This window comes from Passer domesticus, chromosome Z, assembly GCF_036417665.1.
Source record: "Passer domesticus isolate bPasDom1 chromosome Z, bPasDom1.hap1, whole genome shotgun sequence".
In the NCBI taxonomy this organism is placed as follows: domain Eukaryota; kingdom Metazoa; phylum Chordata; class Aves; order Passeriformes; family Passeridae; genus Passer; species Passer domesticus.
In genome coordinates this window covers 1,700,889-1,728,290 of record NC_087512.1, presented here as the reverse complement: position 1 = coordinate 1,728,290, position 27,402 = coordinate 1,700,889, and the positions used below count along the sequence as shown (strand labels likewise).

The 27,402-nt window shown below is 52.0% G+C and overlaps 1 protein-coding gene and 1 long non-coding RNA gene across 6 annotated transcripts in view; one reads left to right on the top strand and one right to left on the bottom strand.

The window, feature by feature from the left end:
* Window positions 1–6,574: 6,574 nt before the first annotated feature.
* LOC135291073 (uncharacterized) lies at window positions 6,575–13,870 on the bottom strand. 2 transcript variants are annotated; one of them, XR_010353940.1, is made up of 4 exons: window positions 13,500–13,870; window positions 11,655–11,705; window positions 7,686–7,729; window positions 6,575–7,465 (listed from the first exon to the last, which is right to left on the bottom strand). It is a non-coding gene; the product is annotated as an uncharacterized LOC135291073 (long non-coding RNA). The 2 variants fall into 2 exon arrangements; XR_010353939.1 differs by having other exon boundaries at window positions 6,575–7,729.
* A 2,884-nt stretch (window positions 13,871–16,754) lies between these two features.
* CTIF (cap binding complex dependent translation initiation factor) overlaps window positions 16,755–27,402 on the top strand; it is a 148,019-nt gene continuing 137,371 nt past the window's right edge. Inside the window, exon 1 of one of the 4 annotated variants that reach the window (XM_064403389.1) lies at window positions 16,755–16,890. In XM_064403389.1, the coding sequence (XP_064259459.1) occupies window positions 16,885–16,890 (6 nt within the window). In that variant the 5' untranslated portion in view covers window positions 16,755–16,884. Of the gene's footprint in view, window positions 16,891–17,617; window positions 17,770–27,402 lie in introns of those variants that run through there. The other 3 variants (XM_064403388.1, XM_064403391.1, XM_064403390.1) reach the window with 3 other exon arrangements.

The window sequence follows — 27,402 nt, the reverse complement described above, 5'->3', positions numbered from 1 at the left end:
TGGGGTGCAGGCAGGGGTCGGTGATGGGGGCAGATTTGGGGTTGGGGTGCAGGCAGGGGTCGGTGATGGGGGCAGATTTGGGTTTGGGTTGCAGGCAGAGGTTCAGGGGTGCAGGCAGGAGTTGGGGAAGTTGGCAGGTGTTGAGGGGTAGGGCAGGAGTTCGGGGGGTGCATTCAGGGGTTGGGGGAGTTGGCAGGGGTTTAGGGGCAGAAGGGGTTTGGGGGGAGGGACTGTTAAGGGTTTGGGGAGCAGGCAGAGGTTAGGAGTTTGGGGGGCTGTCAGAGGTTTGGGGTTGGGGGTCTGTCAGGGGCTCAGGGTTCGGGGTCTGTCAGGGTTTGGGGTTCGGGGGCTGTCAGGGGTTTGGGGTCTGGCAGGCGTTTGGGGTTTGGGGGCTGTCAGAGGTTCAGGGATTGGGGTTCCGGGGCTGGCAGGGGTTTAGGGTTTGGGGTTCGGGATCTGGCAGGCGTTTGGGGTTTTGGGGGGCTGTCAGGGTTTAGGGTTTGAGGTTTGGGGGCTGTCAGGGTTTGGGGTTTTGGGGGGCTGTCAGGGATTTGGGGTTCGGGGTCTGTCAGGGATTGGGGTTCGGGGTCTGTCAGGGTTTGGGGCTCGGGGGCTGTCCGGGGTTTGGGGTTTTGGGGGCAGTCCGGGATTTGGGTTCGGGGGCTGTCAGAGGTTCAGGGTTTGGGGTTCGGGGGCAATCAGGGGTTTGGGGTTTTGGGGGGCTGTCCCGGATTTAGGGTTTGAGGTTCGGGGGCTGTCAGGGTTTGGGGTTTTGGGGGCTGTCAGGGTTTGGGGTTCGGGGGCTGTCAGGGTTTGGGGTTCGGGGGCTGTCAGAGGTTCAGGGTTTGGGGTTCAGGGTCTGTCAGGGGTTTGGGGTTTTGGGGGGATGTCAGGGTTTGAGGTTTTGGGGGGCTGTCCGGGGTTTGGGGTTTTGGGGGCTGTCAGAGGTTTGGGGTTTTGGGGGGCTGTCCGGGGTTTGGGGTTCGGGGGCTGTCAGAGGTTTGGGGTTTTGGGGGGCTGTCAGGGTTTGGGGTCCGGGGGCTGTCAGAGGTTTCGGGTTTTGGGGGGCTGTCCGGGGTTTGGGGTTTTGGGGGCTGTCCAGGATTTGGGTTCGGGGGCTGTCAGAGGTTCAGGGTTTGGGGTTCGGGGGCTGTCAGAGGTTTGGGGTTTTGGGGGGCTGTCCGGGGTTTAGGATTTGAGGTTCGGGGGTGTCAGGGTTTGGGGTTCGGGGACTGTCAGAGGTTTGGGGTTTGGGGTTTTGGGGAGCTGTCCGGGGTTTAGGGTTTGGGGTTCGGGGGCTGTCAGAGGTTTGGGGTTTTGGGGGGCTGTCAGGGTTTGGGGTTCGGGGGGATTTGAGGTTTTGGGGGGCTGTCCGGGGTTCCCGGTCGGGCCGCGGCGCTGCCCGCAGGCTCCCGCTGCCGCCAGCAGAGGGAGCCACAGCGACACCGCCCTGCGACACCGGGAGGGGCCGGAGCGGGATGGGAATATTGGGATACGGGGACACGGGGATACAGGGATGGGGATATCGGGATGGGATACAGGGATACTGGGATGGGGATACAGCAATACAGAGATACTGGGATGGGGATACAGGGATACAGAGATACTGGGATGGGGATACAGGGATACGGGGATAGGGGGATACAGGGATACAGGGATACAGGGATGGGGATACAGGGATACAGGGATACAGGGATACTGGGATACATGGATACTGAGATGGGATACAGGGATACTGGGATGGGGATATTGGGATGGGGATACTGGGATGGGATACAGGGATGGGGATACTGGGGTGGGGATACAGGGATGGGGACACAAGGGTAGGGATATTGGGATGGGGATAGTGGGATGGGGACACAAGGGTAGGGATATTGGGATGGGGATAGTGGGATGGGGATATGGGGGTGGGGATACAGGGATGGGGATATTGGGATGGGATACAGGGATACACGGATATGGGGATACAGAGATGGGGATAGTGGGATGGGATACAGGGATGGGGATACAGGGATGGGGACACAAGGGTAGGGATATTGGGGTGGGGATACAGGTATGGGAATATGAGGATGGAGGTAAAGGGATGGGAATACTGGGGTGGGTATACAGGTATGGGAATATGGGGATGGGGATAAAGGGATGGGAATATTGGGATAGGGGTACAGGGATGGGAATATTGGGATGGGGATACAGGGTCAGGGATATTGGGATGGGGACACTGGGATGGGGATAGTGGGGTGGGGATACAGGGACAGGGATATTGGGATGGGAGTACTGGGATGGGGGAACAGGGGTGGGGACACTGAGATGGGTGTTTTGGAATGGGGACACTGGGATGGGGGTATAACCATGGGGGAACAGGGACAGGGTACAGGGATGGGGAAACAGGATGGAAGTATTGGAATGGGGATACTGGGATGGGGGAACTGGGAAGGGGGTACAAGGATGGTGGAACTGGCATGGGGGTATTAATAGGGGGAGGACTGGGATTAGGAACTGCAGTGGGAGTACTGGAATGATGGTATTGGGATGAGGATACTGGGATAGAGGTGCTGGGATGAGGGAGCTGGGATGGGGACACTGGAATGTCAGTATAGTGTTGGGGGGCTGGTATGAGGTGAGTACCAGGATGAAGGAAGGTGATGCAAGCACACCAGGGTGCAGAAACACTGGGATGTGGTCAGGAATGAGTACTGGGATGGGATTTCTGGGATGGGATGGGCACCAGGATGAAGGAGCACCAAGACTGAGAAGGTATCCTGGAGTGCACTGGGCTACAGGACCATTGGGATAAGGGGGATTACAGAGCACCAGGATGTGGAGCATCGGGATGGGGAGACTGCTGGGATGCAGGAGAGCGTGGATGGGGAGCACCAGGCTGGAAGAGCACCAGGCACAAGCAGGGGCTGCAGAGGGAATGGCAGGTGCAGGGCACAGGGATGGGCTGTGTGGGGTGTGCTGTGCTCTCAGAGACCTGTGAGGACCACGGAGTGCCCAGCTGCCTCTGCAAGGGCCACAGACTCTGCTCAGAGGGCAGCAAACTCCAAATACACTGATTTAACAGATTTTTATTGTCCTGTGTCGTGGAGGCAGTTCTCCTCCTCTGCCCACCCATGCACAAAGCACTTGCCACAGCTGGGCTGGGTTTGCCCAGGAGAGCCTGGAGGATGAAGGTTGTCCTGGGTGGGCTATTTGTAGGGGGTTTGCTAAGAGTAAAGTCTAATTCTTGGGGAGCAATCATCTGGTTTGGCCCCTCCCTGGGATTACAGCACCACGGGACCCTGGGGAGCAAGTTGTTTGCTTCCAGCTCTGTTGTTTAATAGGTGATAGGTAAAATCCTCCCTTGGAGCTGTTCAGCCAGTGCTAGAGCAGGAACTCACAAAATGGTTTGGGTTGGAAAAGAGCTTCAAAGATAACCCAGTTCCATCCCCTGCCATGGCAGGGACACCTTCCACTGTCCCAGGGTGCTCCAAATCCCCATCCAGCCTGGCCTTGGGCACTGCCAGGGATCCAGGGGCAGCCACAGCTGCTCTGGGCACCCTGGGCCAGGGCCTGCCCACCCTCCCAGCCACCAATTCCTGCCCAACATCCCAAAATGTGTGCCTGCCCTGTGGCAGTGCAGCCATGGCCTGTGTGCTGTCCCTGCAGGCCTTGTCCCCAGTGCCTGGGCAGCTCTCCTGGAGCCCCTGCAGGCCCTGGCAGGGGCTCTCAGGTGTCCCTGCAGCCTTCTCTTGTGCAGGGGAGCAGCCCCAGCTGTGCCAGGCTGGCTCCAGAGCAGAGGGGCTCCAGCCCTGAGGCTGAGTGGGTTGAGCCTGAGCTCTGCCTGTTCTGAATTCCTGAAGGACATACTCACTCAAGACCATTCAGTTCAATGCTGTAGTTAATGGCAACCACTTCTGATGGCATTGGTTTGCTTGCAGGTTTTTTCTCTTCTATCTAGAATGTGCGTCAAATGTGATGTCACAGATATGACAATTCTACATTTAATGGCATTTTTCATCCCATCTTCTCATGGACAGACTGATGGAGAAACAGGATTTTTCACTTAAAATAAAATATGCTTTTTACCACTGTAGTCCCTACTCAGTTTTAAGCACCTGAACACTGAACCTTGTTTGTTTCCTGTTTTTCCCATTCCTGTTTTTCTATCCACCTAACTCATAGGCGGGGTAAACTTTAAACCTTTTCTTTGGGCTTGCTGTGACTGTAAAGCATTTGGAACAAGCAGTGCAATAGTGCTTTTGTTAGCACAGCCAGGGGGTCCGGGCTTTTGGGATGTGAAAGGATTCAGCTGACTAGGAGTATCTCAAATCCTAAAGCCTGGTGAGGTCAAAGGGGCAGGGAGATCCCTGCCAGGCAAACAACAGAGGAGGTTCACCCCAATCACCCCCAGGTCTCTGCAGGGAGAGGCTCCTTCCTGCCAAGGCAGAAGTTTTCTCCTTGCCTTGTGCTCCAAGCAGAGCTTGGGCATCTCCCAGGGAGGGTTCCTGTCCCACCCAGGGCTGTGTTGTGCAGGTTGGAGTGGGATTAGAGCAGAGAAACCTTCCCTCCCTCCTTTGAGGTAGAGGTGGGGAAAAAGCAGGGGGGCTGCAATAGGTGAGGCTGGAGAGGGAAAGTGAACCTTAGTGTGGATTGAGTGTGATTTCCAATGTTTCCTTGGTTTCTGCTGGGCCCAGACATCTGGTTTAGGCTTGCACAGCTTGACTTTTGTTTAGAAACTGAGGTATTTTAGAGATCTCTCTAAGATACCCCCTCCAGTGGAGGCCCTGGAGGTGCTGTGTCATCCGTGTGCCCAGGCAGAGCTCTCAGGGTGTCTCTGATGGCATAAAACATCACTGTTTGGGCAGCTAAGCAGAGCCCCTTCTATTTATGATGCTGGCCCCATTTTGGGTACAAACCAGCATCCCCAGGACTCACATTAGAACAGCAAATGCCATTCTGCAGCACAGCAATGTTTGGGTTTGTGCTTAGCCAAAGAGCAAGTCAATAAAGGGGCATTCCACCAGACTTAACTCTGACTAGGAGGAAAAGGTTTATACACAAGACAGAACAAAAAAATGTTTTGGTTTTTGTTTTTATTTGTTTGCTAGTTTGGGGTTTTTGGTTTGTTTTTTTTGTTTGGTTTTTTTTTTGTTTGTTTGTTTGTTTTAGTTTGCTTTGGTTTGGGTTTTTTTGTTTTTATTTTTGTTGGTGGTGGTTTTTTGTTGTTGTTTTGTTTTGGGTTTTTTTAACAAAATGAGATTTCTCCCCATGCTCTCTCAAATCCATATGAAAAATATCCTGATGTCCATTCTGCATGTAACTGCTGCCAGACAGAAGATGGGATGGGAATACTGACAGCAACATCTGTAACGGAAGATTCCTGCTCCAGGCAGGAATATGGTTCTGGAATATGGCAGGAATATGGTTACTGCATGGCTGGAGATGCTGAGGGTCTCTAAGAATCAGAGAATCCAGAATGGTTTGGGTTGGAATGGACCCTAAACTTCACCTTGTTCCACGCCCTGCCAAGGACAGGGACACCTTTATCTAGACCAGGTTGTTCCAGGACATCCAACCTGGCCTTGCAGAGACACGGCCCAATGGCCTAAGAAAAATTAATAAATTGTGTGTTTCAGCAGCATTTGTGGAGAAATGTGGCTCCAGGCTATTTTCCTGAACACCCAGGTGAGCACACCAGGAGCTGTGTTTCTGCTGGGTGTCCTCGGGCCAGGCGTTGAACAGGAATAACCTCTGAGAGCAAACATGTCCAAGGCTGGAACAAGTGAGGGGAACAAGACCTGCTCCTCTGAGTGCTTATTCAGGACCTGACTCAGGTGTCTCTGAGGCTTGGCTGCTGCCAGCAAGGGCTCAGATGTGGGAAAAGGGCTGGAAGAGGAGGGCACTGGTGTATCAGGGTCACTGTACTGAGAACCTATTCTCACCAAGATCACAAGAATTCCTATGATTTATTCTCTGTGTGACAAACTATGGCACAAATCCATAGAAAGCCAAGAAAATACCAGCTGCTGCAGGTGATGGCTGAGAGCAGCAATGCAGCTCTGTTTGACTGTGGTTTATGTAAACTTTGCTGCCACGTTTCACCTGCCGTGAACTGCAGCAGGAGCCCAGGGCATTTCCAAGGGTGATGCCTGCTTTGTTCAGAGCTGGAGCTGCCCTTGGATGGGGTGTGGGATGTGGTGCTGCCGGGGCAGGAGAGGCAGCCAGATCCCTTCCCTGGTCTCAAACAGGTGGTGGTGTTAAGAGCAGGGAAGGGGTGGGGAAGGATGGGGCTGTGGGGAAGGACGAGTGCTGGACACGGAGTTTGTGACTCCACTGGGAGCAGGGACGGGCTCCTCAGTCTGGGACTTCCTGGAGGTGCTGCTCTCCCAGTGACAAGAAGAGCTTCTGCTGCTCTGAGGATTTTAATATTCCCATTTTTATGGGGAGTAACACCAGAGAATCAGAGAGTCCCAGAATGGTCTGGGTTGGAAGGGACCTTAAAGCTCATCTCATTCCACCCCTGTCCATGGGCAGGGACACCTCCCACTGTCCCAGGTTGCTCCAAGCCCCATCCAGCCAGGACACTTCCAGGGATCCAGGGACAGCCACAGCTTCTCTGGGCACCCTGTGCCAGGGTCTGCCCATCCTCACAGCCAAGAATTCCTTCCTGTATGTTTTCCCTTACATTATGTGGATCCTTCCTCCATTCTTCTTAGTATATTCCCACATATTATGTGGATATGGTGTACCAGCACCTCTGCCATGCTCTTTGACCACACAGGAATCAGGCAGCAAAAGGCAAAGACACAGAAAAACTACAATTTAATGCTAAAAATGGTAAACAGAAACCTCCTTATATATTATGGAAGTATCTTAGCTGCTTGTGGCCATCATATGTGTTACCTGGTCTCTGGGCTTGCCAGCACTGTGAGGGGGCACAGAATTCCAGTTTGCAGAGACCCCAGGGATCACAAGGTCCAAACTTCCTCGGCAAAAGAAACAACATTCATTCCTACAAACCCACGTCTATTAAAACCAAAAACTCTTGTCTGTGCAGAGAGAATCCCTGGAAGTGTCCAAGGCTTGGTTAGACAGGGCTTGGAGCAACCTGGGCTGGTGAAAGCTGTCCTGCCCATGGCAAGGGGTTGGACTAGAGAACCTTTAAGGTCCTTTCTTAAGGAAAAAATTAACCTAGGATTCTAGGTTTTTTTTTTTTTAATTTATTTTTTCATGTGTGTTTTCTCCCCAGTCCCTCCAGAGGAACAGTGCCCTGGCAGGGCAGTCACAGCCCTGCCACAGCCAGGGGTGCCACAAGGTTTGGTGCTTTTCTCTTTGCACCTGAGCACACCCAAACAATTTATCCAGGATTTCCGAGGTGGTGTTTGCAGGTGGATCTTTCCCAAGGTGGGCAGGAACAGGCTTGCTGAGCCAAGGCCAGGAGGGATGGTGTCCTCTGATGTCTTCTCTCCCACAGAGCCCCACCCTGTAATCCCCAAACAATGCCCACCAATTCACTAAAGCCCCAGCACACCGTTTTAGAAGCCTCTATTAAATGCACCCAAAAAAAAAAAGAGAAACAACTTGATTAAAGACTGCAGTTGATGAGGAATCCACCACAGCCCCAGGTCCCACACCCTTAATTTCCTTTGCTCTTAAATGCTTGCAACTAAATTTGTCCATCTTTCATGTCCTGCCATGCATACCTGTATTTCTTGAAAATTTCTTGTTCAATTTAAATTGCTGTGTCCTGGAGAGAACAAATAGAAGAAGATTTATTCAGTGTTTTTGCAGCAAAGTTAATTCTTTTCTGAAATCAAATCCCTCTTAGAAGAACACACATTACGTGGGAGAGGGGACCAGACTTTTTTGTTCTTTTAAATTGTAGAAAATAATTTCCCACCACCACACCTTGAAAATATAATAGGTTTTCTCAGCTCCAGGACCTGGATGGGTGATGGAATGATGAGCAACTGCTATTGCTCTGTCTGCACTTCAGCCCCTGTGAACGAAGCCCAGCTGGGGAATATGGGATTAAAATAGAGAAATTAAACATTATCTGCTGGAAACTATATTATCTGGAATCCAAAAGCAGGCCTTTCATGAAAAGCAGTTTCTCTCTGCGGAGTGCACTTAATTGTGCTGCTAGTACTTTTTAATTAGTATAATTTGGAAATTGAGTTAAATTAGACATTTTATTTCAGCAGCAGAAGAAGGGGCACTGGAATATCTGCTGACTGAAGGGTTGTGCCTGTTCACTCTTGGTCTAGCTCCAAAGACCTGCTAATAATTATTCATAGGAGCCAAGCTAAGCAGAGATGAACTCAGCATCTTCCCAGGTTTTACTGTCACTTCTGAAACAAGAGAAATTTCCTCACTCACTGCAGGGAGGAAAACCATCTCCCTGTGTCCTTTCCCTGGGGAAAAACAGCTGGGTCCTGCTGCACAGGAAAGCCAGGGTGGATTGGACTCAGCCCTGCCTGGGGGTCCCTAGCTGGGGTAGAGCACAGTTGTACTACAGTCACAGTTTAGAAAAGCAAGATTATTTTAGAGAGAAAGCTCTGGGAAAAAAAAGCTTGCTGGTTTTTTGGTTTTGGGGGGTTTTTTTGGGTTTTTTGGGGTTTTTTTGTTTTGTTTTTTTTGTTGTTGTTGGGTTTTTTGTTTGTTTTGGGTTTTTTGTTGTTGTTGTTGTTGTTGTTGTTTGGTTTTTTTGTTTTTGTTTTTTTGTTTTTTTAATAGCATTGAAGGATTCTGTATGGAAAACAATTGAAAATGGAGAGCCATTAGCAAACCCTGGGTGCAGTGCTGGGGACAAACATTTTAGTGGGGCCTAACAGTTGCAACAGGATGAGGGGTAAAGGTTTTAATTAAAAGAGGATGGATTTAAATTAGATATAAAGATGTGCTCTACAATGAGGGTGGTGAGGCCCTGGCACAGGCTGCCCAGAGAGGTGGAAGATGTCCCATCTCCAGAAACCTTCAAGGGCAGGCTCCCCCAGCCCAGTGCCCTGAGCTCTACACTCCAGCTCATGGGGGTGAAAAGTGCTAGTCAGAGAGAGGTGGAAAGAATTCTCATTATTTCTGTCATTTCTGGTGTCACACACTGAGTATTTCAGGGCCAAACAAACGGAAGGATTTTTTTCAAGCAAAGTCTGTGCTAGTGGGGATAACTTGTGTAGGGCAGGGCAGCTGGTACCTTCAGGTTGTTGGTTGTTTGGGCAGCTGCAAATTTCCATCTGATGTGTGCCTGCTACCCTGTGTGTAGATACGAGGGTATCAGCATGTCTCTATTTTGTCCCAGCATGGTTAATATAAACCTGCCCTGCTCTGATTCCCAGAGGCCAGAGCATGATAAAATACCTGCCATGTGCCTGACGTGCCTGCGGTTTGATATTGTTATCTCTTTTTTTCTCCTACCAAAAGCAAGAGCCTGTCAAACCCTTTTTTTTCTAACAGTTTTTTCAGCAAGCAGGGGATAAAAACATTTCCCTTTCCTCTCCAGTCACCTTACTGGGAAGGCAATGGGGTCAAAACTGGGGTGCCAGCCCTCAGCAGCTGCTGAGGAAGGGAGGGCAGGACTGCAGCAGGGTGTATTTTTACACCAAAACTACGTGATAAGAAGCAAAGCCCGTGTGAAGATAAGCTCACTTATTTTATTGGCAGAAAAAGGATAAGTCCTGGGCTCTTGATTTACTCAGCCTGAGCTACTGGCATGTGGAAACCATAAGTTTATGTGGTTAAGGACTATCATTTCACAGTGTGGAAATGCCCAGTGGGGAGAAGAGGATGAGAGACTCGGGTGCTCTGAGGCATCACATCTCTCTGGTGAAAGGAGGAGTGTGAGTCCTTCTCCTTGGAGCAGCAGAGTCTGAGCAACCCTCATGGCTTCTCCTTTACACATATTATATAAACTATGGTTAGCTGACAAATGTGCACATTTTCCAAGCTCCCCCATGGCTGATGGGAGTGCTGTTTGCTGCCAATCCTCCTTCCTTTTTGGTGGCTCTAATGGTAGGGGGAGAGAGGATGTGGCCAGAAAGGAAGGGTCTGCACATCAGCAGGTGAGTCAGGGCCAGGGAAGGCATCATTAGAAGGTGCACAAGAGATAACAGAGGGTGCAGGCTGCTATCTCTCATCCTCAGGTGGCTGCAGAGGATGTGGGCTCCCAGGAGCAGGAGAAGCTGGAACCTGGGCTGCTGCCATCAGCAGGAGTGTGGGGAAGGCCTCCTTGATGGGATTAACCCAAGACCAGGCAAGGGAGCTGCCACAGCCCTGAAGCAGATGAGGCACAAGGCTGTAGTGTTACAGTCTGAGACACTTCTCATTTTCCCAGGGAAGGTTCTCTCCTGGGACATGTCCAGAGGACCAGGAGCAGGTGTTCAAGGAGCCCTTGCTGACCCGGGGCTGCTGTTATCCCTACAAACACAGTGCTGGTTTACACCTGGTGAAAGCTGACTCACAAGGTGCTTTACCAGCAGGGTAAGCAGAGCTGTACCCTCTTCAGAGCAGGAAAGTGAAGCTGAGAAAGGAAGGCTTTCACCTGGCATCACCAGCAGCCCAGGCAGTACCAGCCCTCAGGTGCTGCAGCCACCCCAGCACTCTGAGGTGCCCAACCTGCTCTCCTCAGCCTTCCTCCTGATGAAAAACGTACCCAGGACCAGAGCCCCTGCCCAAAGCTTGGCTTTATTGCTACTACATCATTCCAGGCAGCCTTGTGAGACTACAGTTTGCTTAAAAGTCAATAAAACTGCCTGTACACAGTATGATACTGAGCAATGAAATGGCCAAGGCAGGGACACACAGAATAATGGAGTGGTTTGAGTGGGAAGTGACCTGTAAAGCTCATCCAGTGCCATCCCCTGCCATGGGCAGGGACACTTTCCACTGTCCCAGTTGCTCCAAGCCCTGTCCAACCTGGCTTGGAACACCTCCAGGTATGGGGCACATACAGCTGCTCTGGGAAACCTGTGCCAGGTTCTCCCCACCCTCATTGTGAAAAAACTTCTTTATATATAATCTAAACCCACACATTTTTAGTTTAAAGCCTTCACCCCTGACCCTGTCACTATGAGCCTTACTAAAAAGTTTGCCCTCACCTTTCTTCTAAGCCCCCTTTATTGAAAGATTGCAATAATTTCTTCCTGGAAAATCACATTAGAAAAATGTTTTGGTGTTTTCCTCCATCCAGTGTTCTGGATTTTACATATCCCTCACCCAGTGAAATTCCCCTGCTTCTTCTTCCACCCCAACTACTAGCAATTCCTTCCCATTGCACCCCTCTAAGCAGCATCACAATCCTTTGATGCAATTAATGTCCACAGTAAGGGATGATGGAAAAAAAAATCCCATTTGCAGCCAGAGGAAGAGAGAGATTTCTGGGTTACTGTAATATTTCCCAGCCAGCCATGCCTCTGCAAAACACACTTGTCAATGTTTAATTTGAGCTCTGGCAAAACTGGAGTTATTAATGTGCCTGCCAGAGATGTTTTCTGTCACCCTGTGGAGGTGTCTGACAGGATCCACCTTGCCTGGTGTGGAAGGACATCCTTCACCACCACCCCAAGCCCCTGCACTGCCTCTGCCAGCTCTCCCCTCAGCCTCCTCAGCAGCCTGACCTTTGCAAATCCTCAGGGCTAGAACCATGGTGATCCTTTAAATTGGTAATTTGTTCTTACCTGGATAATCATACTTTGTATTTCTAAGGCCTCTTTAATCCAAAGATGTAGCTGTGAATTAAATCAGTGGAGGAAAGTAATTAATTATGTCCAGGTAGTCTCATTATTCAACAGAATTTTGTGAAATATGGGAAATTAAGGCTATTATTTTAAGCTACATGGGAGGTCAAGGAGAAAATCCAGCTGTTCTGAATTGCAGCTTCTCACCTGTAGTATGGAAAGCAGCAGGATTTCAACTTTTCTGGAGCAAATCAGTGCTCACAAATCCTGATCTCCAGGAACCCAGGCCATTCCCATTTCAGACCTCCTCCAAATACCAGTGAATTTAGCCTTGACTTGCAAACAGCCTTGGCACCCATGGCTGTGCTGGATAAAAATGCCCTTCTAAAAATAACTGGGAAGTGGGGGAAGGAGCCTGTCCCCACATTCAGCATTTCAACACCAGCTTCACCAGCTTCCCCTCCCACCACAGCCAGGCATTGCTTCACCCGTGGGTACCCTGCTCTGAAATATAAAAATAGAATATATATATATATATATAAAATTTTTAATTTAGGTGTTTTTTTTGTACAGGAGAAAGTACTGACGTATTAGTGCTGTCTCTTTTGTCATGAACACCCTGTCTGGCCACATTCACAGCCCATCACCTCTGTTTCTCTCTAGGTTTTCTGCCAGGCTGCCTCACACCATGAGGCTCCCAAATGGAGCAGGGACTGCTGGAACTCCAATATCCAATATCCCTGGACCCCAGGCACAGACAGACCTCTCTCTTGGGAAGGAGGGCAGAGCTGCTCACTCAGGCTCTGTCAGGATGGGAATAAAGACCTTGTCTGTCTGCAGTCCTTTGCTCCTACAGTGGGTCTATTATTTGTGTTTTTAAAGGATGTCTATTTGCTTTCAATTCAACTGCAGCCCGACCATAATAAGGATCAGTCTAATTCTGGCAGGAAGATTGTTGGCCAACTATTTTTAAGTGTTTATTTTCCTGCAGAAGTCTCTGAGGGAGCATCTGAGCACTTAATGGCCACAGCCACTTCTTAGAAACCCACTGAGGTAATCACCCTGCCTCCATCCTGGCAGACACCTCCATCATCCCACCTGTGCTGGCAGGACTCAGGGAATTAAAAAGAAATTCTCATCTTTAGCTTAATTTTTCATGCAGCACCTGTCTGTATGTAAAAATGAGAGTTCCACAGAGGGGATGTATGATTTGAGCAGAACACGGTACATTGAATTTTGCCTTCAGCTACTTTCTCTGTGGCCAAGATTTGCTCCGAGCTAGAGAAGGGGCACCGAGCTACCAGCACAACCCAGCTACAAGCAAGGTACTTTGTAAATATTGTGTATTTCCCCTTGGAATCAGCAGATTCCTACAATTGCTAAGGCATTTTAAAGGCTATTGCCAGGGCAAGACTAGAGTTTGGCACAGCATTTTTTGAGTTGCAGCTTGTGCTCTCAAATATCTTCGTGTCCCCGGCTGCTCTTTCCGCCTCTTGCTATTTTCCTGGGACAAAAGTCTTGAGGCTGGAGCGCTTCCCACTGGCAGGGACCCAGCAGCTTCCACTGAATTAGGTAGGAGAGAGCTTAGGAAGAGCTCCTAAGGTCTTCCCACAGATGCTCAGTGCTTCCCAGGGAGCATCCCTGGGAGGATGCTGAGGCTGGATATGTGTCCCAGCACCTTGTGGACTCCGTGCTCGGCAGCATAAGGAGCCAGACAGCCTGCCTGAATTCCCTCTGCTAAGGCAATGAAGGGACTCCCCTGACACCTCACTACCTCCCTAAATGCATGCTTTTAATAAAGAGCCAATTTAATTTCCCAAACACTGAGTCATCTCGTGTTATTACCTGGCATATGGTACCCAGAACAGCAGCCACAGCATCTTTTCCTTGAAAGAAGGATGTTTCTGTTCCCTCCTCCATCCCCGGCTTTTACAACTCCTCTCCTTTCTTTCTCCTTTCAAGCAGAAATCCTCTTCCTTTCCCAACTTCTTTCTAGGCTGTGATGGGATTAAGCCAGAAGCAGGGATGAAAGGAGGAGGTTGGGATGTGCAGCTCACAGGGGCTGAGGGGAGCAGGGTTTCTCCCGCACGGGGACAGGCTCGGCAGCTCCACTTTGCTCTTTGGACCTGGAGCTGTGCCAGCTCCTGGAGAGAAGAAGTCCTCAGTCCCCGGAAAGCTGCCCTCTCTTCCTGCTGGGACACGTGGATAATGAACGCCATGAGCAGCGTGGCCAGGGAGCCTCAAACCCACGCGGGGGTGGGAGGGCTGCGGTGAGGAGGCAGACACGGCACCGGCTGCGGGGTCTGGCACCCACCCCTCTGTGGGTTCCCCTTGAGTCACCCTGCTGTCACCCTGTGCCACCCTGCTGTCCCCTCCTGCCATCCTGCTGCCACCCTGCTCTCACCCATCCACATCCCCCCACACCCCCTAGAAAAACAAACCCAGCTCCTTCTCACACTCCCACAGACACTGTGCTCTGCAGGATGGGTCATTTCCTAAAAATCTCAGGCTGGGAGCCGTGTGTCCTGATCCAGCATCCATCCGAGTTCCTGATGCTGAGATCCCAGTCCTGACACCTTTCAGCTTCCAGCGAGGATTCAGGAGAGTGCTTGGGGGCATTTTGTGGTATTTTGTGATGTCTCTAAGCCAAGCATGCCTTGAGCACGTTAGGGCAGGAGTGGGGTGCACAGAGAGATCCCAATATTTGGGAACAGGACCTGCTGTGGGGTGCACAGAGAGATCCCAATATTTGGGGTCAGGACCTGCTGTGGGGTGCACAGAGAGGTCCCAGTGTTTGGGAACAGGACCTGCTGTGGGGTGCACAGAGAGATCCCAATATTTGGGAACAGGACCTGCTGTGGGGTGCACAGAGAGATCCCAATATTTGGGAACAGGACCTGCTGTGGGGTGCACAGAGAGATCCCAATATTTGGGAACAGGACCTGCTGTGGGGTGCACGGAGAGATTCCACTGTTTGGGGTCAGGACCTGCTGTGGGGTGCACAGAGAGATCCCAATATTTGGGAACAGGACCTGCTGTGGGGTGCACAGAGAGATCCCAATATTTGGGAACAGGACCTGCTGTGGGGTGCACAGAGAGATCCCAATATTTGGGAACAGGACCTGCTGTGGGGTGCACAGAGAGATCCCAATATTTGGGAACAGGACCTGCTGTGGGGTGCACAGAGAGATTCCACTGTTTGGGGTCAGGACCTGCTGTGGGGTGCACAGAGAGGTCCCAGTGTTTGGGGCCAGGACCTGCTGTGGGGTGCACAGAGAGGTCCCTGCATGTGGAGCCAGGACCTGCTGTTCCCATCCAGGAGCGGGATTTACACATGCCAGCATGTTCACATGTTAATATTATGGGCTGGTGTTCTCCACAGAGAGCGAGTTGCTCTAAATAACTATCTAAGATGAATTGTTTTCAGGTTAAAGCTGACACTGGAATTCCAAAAAAATACCATTAACACAAGAATAGGCCACACCGTTTTTCTCCCCCGACCTGCTCCCACAGAGCAGGAGCATCCCTGTGAAATCCTGGGGGGTCTTGGTTTAGGGGCTTGAGGACTGGAGGGGATGTGGGGAGGCTGCATGAGGAGATGAGCTGGGAAAAAAGGATGTGGGCAGAGCCGTTTTCTGCCCTGGTGAGCTCTGCAGCTCAGCCGTCACTGGAGAGATGCTATTGGCACTGAGATTAATAATTAAACCATAGTATGATCATAGATAAAAATATGAAAATCTAGGCAGTCCCCCTTTGCTTAAAATACAACAAAATAAAAGGAATCTGGAGCTAAATTAACAATGTGCTCTCCCAATTACAGCCACCCTCCGGTGAATATCAGGTTGTCATGACAACCTGCCCAGCAAACGATAAGGCCCAAAATAAAGCACAGCAGGGAGAGAGATCTTTGGAATCCGATTTTGCTGTCAAAGTAGAATTAAGGTTTCTTCAGAGGCCAGCAATTCTGGTGAATTTATGGCTGCAGTCCTTGCGTTGATGTTCATTAACGTGATCCATTTATCCAGATGAGTGTGAGGGCTGAACCAGACAGGGAGCAACAAAGAATCCATGGTTAGAAATGGAGTTAACCTCTTGAATACAACCCAAACCACAAGAAAAGGGGGATGATTGTTGGGTGGGTGCTTTTGAGAGCCTGGTGTGGTAAGCAGAAAGTGGTTTAAATTGCTTGTAGGAACATTCCTGGGTGGCTTTGAGCACCAGAGTTGAAGGGATCCAGTGAGCTAGAGAGAGGTTTAAAAGGTGCTTAAATTCCGGTTTTCACATTTCTTGTCTCAGAATTTTGTGTGTTTATATAGAAACGCTTGGTTTATCTGCCATGCACTGGGACCTTGGCAAGCTTGAGAACTGGGCCCGTGCAAACCTCATGAAAGTCAATATGGCCAAGTGTAAGGTACTACATGTGAGTTATAGTAAACCCAGGCACAAACACAGAATGGCTGGAGAATGGATCAAGAGCAGCCCCGGGAGAAGGAGCTGGGGGTGCTGTGGGTGAGAGCTGGAGCTGCCCCAGCCTGAACCCCCCTGCCCTGGGCTGATCCCAGCGTGGGCAGCAGGGCAGGGGGATCCTGCCCCTGTGCCCTGGGCTCAGGTGAGACCCCACCTGCAGAGCTGCCCCAGCCCTGGCTCCAGCAGCACAAGGACGTGGAGCTGCTGCAGCCAGTGCAGAGGAGGCACGGAGATGCTGCCAGGGCTGGAGCCCCTCTGCTCTGGAGCCAGCCTGGCACAGCTGGGGCTGCTCCCCTGCACAAGAGAAGGCTGCAGGGACACCTGAGAGCCCCTGCCAGGGCCTGCAGGGGCTCCAGGAGAGCTGCCCAGGCACTGGGGACAAGGCCTGCAGGGACAGCACACAGGCCATGGCTGCACTGCCACAGGGCAGGCACACATTTTGGGATGTTGGGCAGGAATTGGTGGCTGGGAGGGTGGGCAGGCCCTGGCCCAGGGTGCCCAGAGCAGCTGTGGCTGCCCCTGGATCCCTGGCAGGCTGGACAGGGTTTGGAGCAGCCTGGGACAGTGGAAGGTGTCCCTGCCCATGGCAGGGGGTGGGACTGGATGATCTTAAGGTCCTTCCCCCCCAAAGCATTATGTGATGCTGTGAAACGCTTGCAGTCTCCTTCTCTTCTGCCCAGTTTAGCCCCCACCTCCCTGAAGCCCAGCTGGATGCTGCTTTGTCGTGAGGAGACGATTGCAGCTCTGAACTGAATCCCGATGGATGCAGGTGAGGACACGCCAGTCAGTGTTTGCCCCTGGCGCTGTGTTGGGAGGGTTAACACCACCCCAAAGGCTGCTCCGAGCCCGGCGGGTCTCTCACCGGCCCCAGAGGGTTTGGCTGAGGGGTTCCAGGGTTTGAGCATCTGGGATTCCCTGCCCGATCCCCGGCGTGCAGGACCCGGGGGTGCCTGGTCACATCCCGGGGTTGTGGGGTCCGGAGGTGCCTGCCAGGCCCCCGAAGGGGTGGGTGCGGGGGGTCTCTGTGAGGGCTGCGGGACCAGCAGATCCGCATCAGATCCCCGCGGGGTCCCTGTGGGAATCCGGAGTCCTGGATCGGGGGAGTCCCTGTCAGATCCCCGCGGGGTGCGGGGGGTCCCGGTCGGAATCCGGGGAGTCCCTGCCAGATCCCCGCGGTGCGGGACTCCCGGACTCCCGTCCCTGCCCGGATTGCGGGGTGCCGGTCCCTCAGAGCCCGCCTTGCGGCATGAGGGAGCCTCCCTCAGAGCCCCGGCGGTGCCAGAGGCGGGAGGTCCCTGTCAGATCCCAGGGGTGGGAGTGTCGGGGGGATCGCTGCCGGATCCCGAGGCTGTGGGGTCCGGGGGGTTCCTGTCAGATTCCCGGGGGAGCGGCACTCGGGGTGTCCCTGTCGGATCCCCGCGGCGGGCAGGCCGCAGCCCCGGACTACATCTCCCGTCAGGGCCGGCGCGGGCCGCGGGCGGAGCGCGGCGCGTCACTGCCCGCCGCCCCGGCCCGTCCCTCTGCCGAGCCGGAGCCGGAGCCGGAGCGTCCTCCCGGGCGGCGCCCCCGGAGCCCCCCGCGCCCCCCGCGCCCCGCGCCGCGCCCATGACCCCCTCAGCGGGGCACTGACCGCGCCCGGCCCCGCACGGTAAGCGCGGCCCGGGGGGGGACGTGACACAGCACCGGCCCGGGGGGGAGCGAAGGGGGGCAGCGGGGGGGAGCGCATCCCGGCTTTTGTCTGCCTTGGAAAGACGCGGACCCCGCGGGGAGGCGGGGGTCGCGCCGCGGACGGAGCGGGTTTCTGAGCAGCTCTCGGTGCTTGGCGGTGTCGCGGCGGCCTCGCCCCGGCGGGGTCCCCCCCGCTCGGTGACAGCGGGGCGCTCCCCGCGGCGAGCTCCGGGGCTGGGTTGGCGTGTGCTGCCGGCCTCTGGAAGCTTCCCGGCCGCTCCGTTCGGCCGGAGAAGGGCAGGGCTGCCCCCCGGGCGAGCCCCCGCTGGGCAGCGGCGCGGGGAGCCCGTCGCGTCCCCGCCGCAGGAGCCGCGGCCGTGCCCGCGGCGGCGGAGCCCGCACAGCGGCACAAAGGTGCCCGCGGAGCATCCCCGGCGGCCGCGGCTCCGCCGGCACGGTCCCGGCTGCCAGGGGCGGCCCCCGCGCTGGGTCCGGGCGTAGCGGGCGAGGGCTCGCCGGGGACCCGGTTTTGTTGTCGTTTTTTTACGGTTGTCGTTTTTTTACGGTTGTCGTTTTCCTGCAGAGTCACTCTGGCCGCACGTGGTCTGGGGGGCCGTGGTGGGTGACAGTAGGGGACAACAGATGCTGTGGCAGCGGAGCAGCCGGCAGTCGTGGGATTTTTTTTTTTCTTTTTTTTTTTTTTTTTTTTTTTGCCGCAGCTGCCCCCAGAAATGCTGGACGCTGGAGGCACAGTTGTTGGGTGTCGCTGGCCTCCCGGTGCCTCAAAACTCAGTCCTTGGAGTGGTTTTTCCATAGAGTGAGTCTAAGGTTCTCCTCCCGGGGCCTTTCCCAGGGTCAGGCTTCTCTGGAAGGGTTGAGATTCCCACCCGTGGGATTCCACAGTGGACAAAGCAGCAGTGCCATTAGGCTGGAAGGGGTTAGGTGCTGTTTCTCAGTGCCCCAGAAGCTGGGTGCTTCTCTCAAATGGGCCATTTCCACGTGCCCATGGGTGCCACGTTCATTCCTTCTCCAGTAATCCACCCTGCTCTTTCTCCACCACTCAGGCAGGTGTGGGACGAAGCTTAAAATCACAGCTTTGTTAACAGAAATTGAGGAGATGGGAGGAAGCAGAAGACAGACTGAGCTTCCAGGTTGTTTCTTTCAGTGCAAAGATGCCAAAATAAGACCGGATCATTTAATTTCTCTACAAAACCTGAGAGGCTTTTTGATGGTGGACCATCCTCTGAGCATCCACATTCTGGCAGGGGGTGCCACAAGGGATGGAGAAGGAAACCTCCCACTCTGCTTATGATTTATGTGACCTTGACTAGCAAATATTCACACCTTGTCTCCAGTGAGTGGAAAAAGCCATTTTGTTGTGTCCACCAACATTATTTTTCCCTGTGAGGATCGTAAAGGCTTTGCTCTGCTGTTGCTGAACCCAAGGTTCAAGAGCAAAACCTTGTTTTGCATTTTATCCCCTCAAGCCTGGGGTAAGATTTGTAGGCTGTGGTTGCCCTGCACTGAGAGTGTTATCTTTGGCACAGACGAGCAGTGGCTGTTTTGGAAAGCTCAGGCTGTGCATTTTTTTTTTTATCATTTATAAGATCTCAGTTTGCTTTTAAAGCAGCAGTTGGATGCTGCTGCAGGTGAAAGTGAGGCAGGGAAGTGATTTGTCTCAGGTGATCTGGGGGGTGAAGTCTGGATGGAAGACTGGAGAGGATTTGTGGAGATGAACTGAGCTCCAGCTCTGCCTTTGTGATGCTGTTTGGAAGAGGGCTGAGGTACCTGAGGGGCTTGGCTGGCTTTGCCACGTTTGTTCCCATATCTGAGTCAGCCTGATCCACAAATGGCATGGGAATGGTCTATTGAGCGTTCCTGAGAGCCGTGAAAAATGGAATGCAAGGCATGGAAACATACCTGATGGATGTTAGCCCTGCATCCAGACTGTGGAAGGGAAGATGGTGGGATGCTGGGCTTTATCTCCAGAAGCCTCTTCTTCAGTACTTGATTTTGAATGAGGATAACAATACTCTTTTTGCTCTCTGGAGTACCCTCGTGTTGGGGTGAGCTGCGTGATTGAGTTCATTCTGCTGTGATCTCCTGTGAGGACAAATGTTGCTGTGTTGACTCTTCCCTTCTTTCCCAATTTATGTCTCCCTCTCCTGTTTCTCCTTGCAGCCATCCTTGCTCCTGCTTGGTCTTTCCCCAGTAGGAAGGGTGTGAAATTGTGGTAGTTGTCACTGGTTGAGATTTTGCCCACAGGTCTCTGCAGAACAGCAAGAAAACCCTTCAGAACCTAATTTAATTTCATGTTCTTGCTGCTGAGTTGAGTCTTTGGGGTCCTGTATATTTGCGAGGAGCTGTAGCTAAAAGTATGGCAAGACCCTGTGTTTTCTGTGGAAGCTGGAGGCAGCTTTTTTGGGAGCTGTTTGGGACACATTTAACATTCTTCCTTTCTGATGGAGTAATTACACATCATTAATGATATCACTTTGGCAGAAGTGTTAAGACATTTATGTTTACACCACTGTTAAGTTCCAGAGATAACAGCTTGCTGCTCTCTTGGGGTAGGATCAGGTTGGGGAAAGGACAAGAGAAGATTGGAAGAGTTGAGGCTTCTGGTTGAGTAATGTCCATAAATGCCTCAGGATGTTGTGAAACTCCTTGGAGAAGGGGCAGTTCTGCCACTTGAGGATAATTAGCAGATTACTGTGTCACCTGAAATGAAAGGCTAGTGTAGCCAACCAATCATCTTCTGTTTGTTTGAGACTCTGGTTATTTTATTTTTATTTATTTATATACATTTTTGCATATATATATATATATATATATATATATTCCTTTACAATGTAGATACCTTACTGGTAATCCTAAGAGAAGCGTGTTTCCTCCTCAGTTCAGACTGAAATGGAAGCAACATTGGATGTTCTTAAAACTTTTGTGCATTTAAGCTTCCCTGCTAAAATGAGAGGTTTTGTTTCTTTCACGTCTGCCGTGAGCTGTGCCGTGGTCAGTCTTGGCTTGCTGGATTTTGCATTGTCATTGTCATTCTGAAATGTAGAGGTACCTCAGCAGTGGCTAGGAATGGGAGGTAGTGTCTCTGTCATGGATGGACTGCAGAAAACTTACGATGGAAAATTAATAGGTTTGAGATTTTGCTGCTTTGAGTTAGCTCTTGGGGAGTCCTCTCAGGCAGTCTGTGGGCCACTGAGATTTTGGGCACCCCAGGCTGGCTGGGAGTCTTGTGCTCACTCCAGAACAGCCACTGCTCCTGTCTGCTGTCCTGCACAGACAACCCTCAGCCTCCTGTCCCCCAGGCACACAGCAGTTGTGGTCCAGAAGAAGAACTTGGTTTCAAAGGTGGTGGGGGGACCTGTGGTGACAGAACCAGGCTTCTGCCTCTGCTATCTCTGCAGCACCAAATCCTGCCACACCTGTCAGCCAGGAACATGCTGCAGGTGTATTTCATAACGTGCAGACATTTATCGAGGGCGTCTCCTCTGTGGCAGCTGGCTCAGCTTCATCTCCTGCCCCAGCCTGGCTGCATCCATGCAGGGGGAAACATCTGCATTTCCACCAGGATGGGAAGGGAGGGATGTGGATTGGGCAACATGGATGTGGTGGGGCTGTCCCTGGGGTGGGTGGCTGTGTGGTGTCCCCCATCCCCTGGTGTCACGTCGTGCCTGGGTGACCTGAGGATGCACGTGGCTGCCCATGAGCATCTTATTTCTCACCTGTGGTTTGAATGGGTCTGTTGGGTTTGCGTGGCCAGGTTTTAGTAATGAGGAGGCTACCAGGGTGCTGTGAGGAGCTGCCAGGGGCATCCCCCAGGTCCAGCAGAGCCAGCTCCAGACAGACCCCAAGGCCAAGCCCATCAGGAATGATTGTGACATCTCTGGGATAACAGATTTAAGAAGAAAATGAAATGGTTGCCAGTCACTGGCAGTTGTAATTGTGGGCAGAGAAGAGCAGGGTGTGAACATGTGAGAGGAACAGCTCTGCAGGCACTAAGCTCAGGCCAGGAGGAGGGGCAGGAGCTGCTCCAGGTGCCAGAGCTGAGATTCCCCTGCAGCCCCTGGAGGGTGTGGGGATGCAGAGATGCACCTGCAGCCCCTGGAGGAGCCCACAGCAGAGTAGGAGGGTGCCCAAGAGAGGCTGTGATCCCATGGGAAGCCCATACTGGAACAGGGTCCTGGCAGGGATATGCTGATCTGTGGGAACAGGAGCTCATGCTAGGGCAGGTGTTCTGACAGGACTTGTGACCCATGGGAGGACCCATGCTGGAGCAGCCTGTCCTTGAAGGACTGCACCCCATGGAAGAGTGATCCAGAGTGCAGCAGTTCATAGAGAATTGTTGCCCGTGGGATGGACTCACACTGGAGAGGTTCATGTAAAACTGTCTCCTGTGGGAGGGACCCCACACTGGAGCAGGGGGAGGACGCTGACTTCTGTCCCTCTGACTTCTCTCCCTGAGCAGTGGCAGGAACATCTTGTTCTGAACTGATCATAACCCTCATTCCTGTCTTCCTGCACCACTGAGGAAGGAGGTAGAGCTGGGAAGGAGAGAGGGGTGAGGGAGAGGTGTTTTCAAGATTTATTTTACTTGTCATTATCCTGCTCTGATTGTGTTGTTAATACATTCAATTAATATTGCAAATTCAAGTCTGTTTTGCCCACGATGGTATTTGGTGAGGAATCTCTCACAGTCCTTATCTCAACTCATGACCCTTTTGCTCTGTTTTCTCTCCCCTGTCCAGCTGTGGAGGGGAGGGAGAGATCTGCTGTGGTAATTGCCTGGATTCCAGCCAGGGTCAACCCACTGCAATTGGCCTTAACACACACACACACACACACACACACACACAAAAAAAAAAAAAAAAAAAGCAAGCAACTTCTCCCTCCTTTGGGAGCAGGCTCAGCTCTCTGGGATTGGTTTGTACAGGCTGTTCCACCCTGGAAAGGCTTCACCACCAGTGTAGCCTGCCCTGCACCAGAGCAGAAGCTACTGGGACACACACAGCTGCCACCAGCTTGCTTGCCCAGGCACCTGTGACAGGGAGCCATTAGCAGGGTTCGTAATTAGTCCTGAAAAATGCTTTTGAACTCTTGAAATCTTGGAGGAGCTGTGTTGCTTGGCTGGCATTCACCGGGACCTTGGGAGAGGCTGGTGTTCACAACCAAGCTGTTGCCAGTTGTGTTGTGTGGCTGGTGGCTTGGGACACGAGTAGTTGGGTTGGCATGGGAGGGGTGTCTTGGGAGGCTGTGGCACAGGAGCCAAGGTCCCTGACACCACCTGTGCCATACCATATGTTGGGGATCACACCCCATGAACCTCCAAATTAGTGCTGAGATGGTCTACTGCCAGGTCAAGCGCTGACAGTGCTAGGGGAATGGCTTTAAGCTGAAAGATGGTAGATTTGGATTGGATGTTAGGAGAACACTCTTGTCAGTGAGGGTGGGCAGGCCCTGGCACAGGGTGCCCAGAGCAGCTGTGGCTGCCCCTGGATCCCTGGAAGTGCCCAAGGCCAGGCTGGATGGGGCTTGGAGCAGCCTGGGACAGTGGAAGTTGTCCCTGCCCGTGGCAGGGTTTGGAACCAGATGGTCTTTAAGATTTCTTCCAACCCAAAGCAATCTGAGATTCTGTGTTCCTATGAAATAAGCAGTTGTGACCCTGAGTTTTTCCACATAATTCGATTAAATCTCACACGTCTCACTGTGCTACCACAGTGCTTTTGAGCTACAACAGAAATGCGCTGCAGATGTTCAGGGGTCTTGGCTGTCACCAGCTTTGAGTGCCTCTGTTGTGAAGCCAAAGCTTTGTGTGCGACATGGAGCTGATTTTGGGTGGAGCAGTCTTGGTGAAATTGGGGCTGGGACAGCTTTGCAGAGGCTGTAGCTGTGTCTGTGAGCTGCTGCTTCTCACATGTGGTCCATGGGGATGTCATTTTGGGGCCACCAGTTTCTGCAGGTGGCAGTAAAGGATGACACTGTCTGCAGAAACAGAAACTGTGCAGAAACACAGTTGGTGTTTGTTAGTCGGGGATTTTGCAGGAGTGGACCTGGAGTAAATTTTAAAGGATTTTTTCATCCTGCATAGAAGTGTGTGCTCCAGTCACTGGCAGGTGTATGGTCTAGTCTAGGTCCAGCCACCTAGCCCAAAGCAGTAGTCTGCAAAGGATAGAATCAGAATCATTAAGGTTGGAAAATACTTCTAAGAGCACCAAATCCAATCATTAGTCCAGTACCACCACCATGTTCAGTACTAAACCATGACCTCAAGTGCCACATCCACATGTCTTTTGAACACTTCCAGGTATGGGGACTCCACCACTGCCCTGGGCAGCCTGTGCCAGTGCCTGACCACCCTTTCAGTGGAAAACTTTTTCCCAGTGCCCAATCTCAACTTCCCCTGGTGCAGCTTGAGCCCGTTTCCTCTTGTCATGTCACTTGTCACCTGGAAGAAGTGTCTGGCCCCCACTTGGCTGCACCATCCTGTCGGGGAATTCTAGAGAGTGAGAATGTTCCTTCAGAGCCTCCTTTTCTCCAGGCTAAATGCTGGCTTGCTTTTGGGTGCTGCATTTCCCTGTATTACCCATCCAGAAGCAAATACCCTGGGGCTAGAGGACTCCTGGGCGCCGTGTCCAAGTGCAGTGAAGCCACGGAGCATTTTAATAACATGGCATCAAAAATACCATGTTGTGTGTCTCAGCAAGAGAAGAAAAGGAAGCAGGAAGGGTTGTGGTTGTGCTGTGATTGTCAGCTGGAGGTTAATAACAACGTTTTATGTTTAAGAAGGTGTTTGCTTTGCACAGTGAGAGGAGAGAGGAGTGTGTGCCTGAACCCATGGGAATTGTATTCCCTTAAATCAGGGCATATCGTTGATCCAGGGAATGTCTCTTCCCAGCCAGACGATCACCTTGGAGGCGTCTTTGATTTTATTTTTCTTTGGCTCAGGAAGCTGGGCTGGTGATCATGAAACTTGCAGCAGTAATTTTTGCAGCAGGAGGTTTTGCGGGAGGACATGGAGGCTCGGGGGGTGCTTTGGGAAATTATTTCTGTATTTTCCTTGCCATGTGCACATTTCATCCTTGCCAGGGAGTAGATGAAGCAGGTGAAGTTTTTAGGGTCCTGGCTGTGATGTGTGCAGAGGCCTCTACAGAAAGAGGAGGCCACGGGTATGGAAGAAGGCTGTGCTGAAGTGGTGGACAGTTTTCTCTCCCAGTTTTTCCCCCTTCTTTTGAGATCAGCAGTTTCTCACACCCTGACAGCAGCTCTGCAATGAAACACACTTCTGGAAAGCTCTTGTGGTGGATGCTGAGTTTTCCATCTCTCCCTGCATCCCTGCTCTGTCCATCCCTGTGCTAGCCGGGCACAGGCAGATGAGTGTTTTTCCTGCCTTTGCAGGTTCTCAGAGCAGCATCAGTCATGGGCAGGACATCACAGCCCCGTGGAGTGTCAGCAGAGCCGCAGCATCCCTCCCTGCCAGGATGCTTTTAGTGCCAAGATTCACCTCAGGGCACTGGTCCTCCCCCGATCCTGCATTTTGGAGCATCTGCAGAGCACACATTGTTTTTCTCAAAATTGATTCAGAGAAAAAGCACTTGCTTCACTTTTTTTTTGATAGATATATTTTTGTCACATAGGGTAAAAGATTCATTTATCGACTGCAGTCACTTTGAAGCTTCTCCTCTGTTTTTATGCTTGCTTTTTTTTTTTTTTTACCCAATGAGCAGAAATGAGGCTTGTACACTTGGACTGACTGTCACTCGCTATTTCTCCAGAACCTTTTTAACCCAGGGACTAATACCAGCCAAATTTGACAGAGGAGGGCACATTTTGGATAAGAACTTAAAAGGCTGTAAGAAAGAGGGTAGAAAAAGGAAATGTAAATTCTTTTTTGTCTGCAAGGAGAGGCTGCATCAGTCGTGAGCCTAAATAATATATGTCTGGGTGCAAGCAGGTTGGTTAATTCTTAAGTAAATTACTTTAGTAATTCACTACAATTCATTTAAGGAAATAACCCAAATAATTTTGAGCATGGGAAAGGAGGAGCTGGCTGTAGGGATGCTCCCACGGAGGGCATGTTGGGATGATGCTGGATAACTATTAAAGGTCCCTCTCCTCTCCTCTCCTCTCCTCTCCTCTCCTCTCCTCTCCTCTCCTCTCCTCTCCTCTCCTCTCCTCTCCTCTCCTCTCCTCTCCTCTCCTCTCCTCTCCTCTCCTCTCCTCTCCTCTCCTCTCCTCTCCTCTCCTCTCCTCTCCTCTCCTCTCCTCTCCTCTCCTCTCCTCTCCTCTCCTCTCCTCTCCTCTCCTCTCCGACTGCTCCTGGTAGTGATGTTCCATGTGTTATCATCTACAAGCTCACACAGAATCCTTGCAGGCTGAGGTGTGGGTAAATTCTGTCCCCAAAAGCTTCCTTGGACACTTGCCAGGTTCAGCACAGTTTCCCATCTGGACTGAGGTCATGGCTGGCAGCATCACCTGGAGAGGATGAGGCAGCATTGCAGTGGCCTTTCAGCATCAGCCATGGCCCATGAACTTGCCTTGGACCTGGAGCTGCTGTTAAAAGTGATTAGTGAGCTTCTAGTTCCCAGAGGAACCAGGGATGGTGTTCTGCCCCTCTCTGCTCTTGTTCCCATTACAGCTGCAGCAGGAGGCTGCCTCTTCTGTCCCTTTCCCTTCTGCTGTCGCTATGTGCACTTTGATTTTTTGTTTTTTTAAACTTTTTTTTTTTTTTTTTACACCGGGGATTCTCTTCCTTTTTTGTCAACTCGGAGAATGGTTTTCCTTACGCTGTTCTCTATTTAGGGCTGTGGGGGAGGAAGTGACTCAGCCTTTTTCCCCCACTCTGAATTGCACAGTCATCCCTTGCTGGCTTTGCCGAGTTTTTCCTTGAGCACCTCCAGTTACTCTCACTTCATTCAGCAGGAACATTCCCGCCTCCACGCCGCACGTTCCGGCAGGGAAGGGCGCAGTGGGGAAGGATGAGCCCTCAGCAGGATCTTTCCCCGTGCCAGGAGCAGAGCGAAGCAGCGAGCAGGCTGTGCTGCCAGGCCTGTGGCAGCTCCAGGTCTCCTGTCTGCTCCTTGTCCCTACGGACATCTGTGGAGGAAGGGCCAGCCAAATGGAATTTCGAGGGCTGGCCTGGCCATACTGTAAAAAAATGATGGAATGTGATGTCATGGGCTCTCCCAGGAGGGGAGGTGGCTCGGGTTGTGCTGCTGGCACTGCTGGAGGATGCCCTGCTCGCCTGGGTGGTGGTGGACAGGGAGGTGTGGGTGATGGATGGATGGTGACACGGGCTCCGTGCAGGACCACTGCCAGCTTGCCTTTCATGGCAGGGCTGAAGCAGCTGCTAAATACCAGGGAGGACACACTGCCTGCTCTGCTCTGCACTGGGCTTTCAGATACTGCTGCTCAGCAAGGAAGCCAATAAATCATCGGCCACTCTAAGTCATACCAGGCACTTGGTGTCCCATGTTCTGTATAAAAAACAAGTGCGTTAGTTTTGGGTTAATTATTCTTCTGCCCTGGGAGCCAGCATAGCTCTGCTTCTCTCTAAAGGGGAAAAGGGCAGAGAAAAAGGAGATGAAACTCCCAAGCCCCTTAG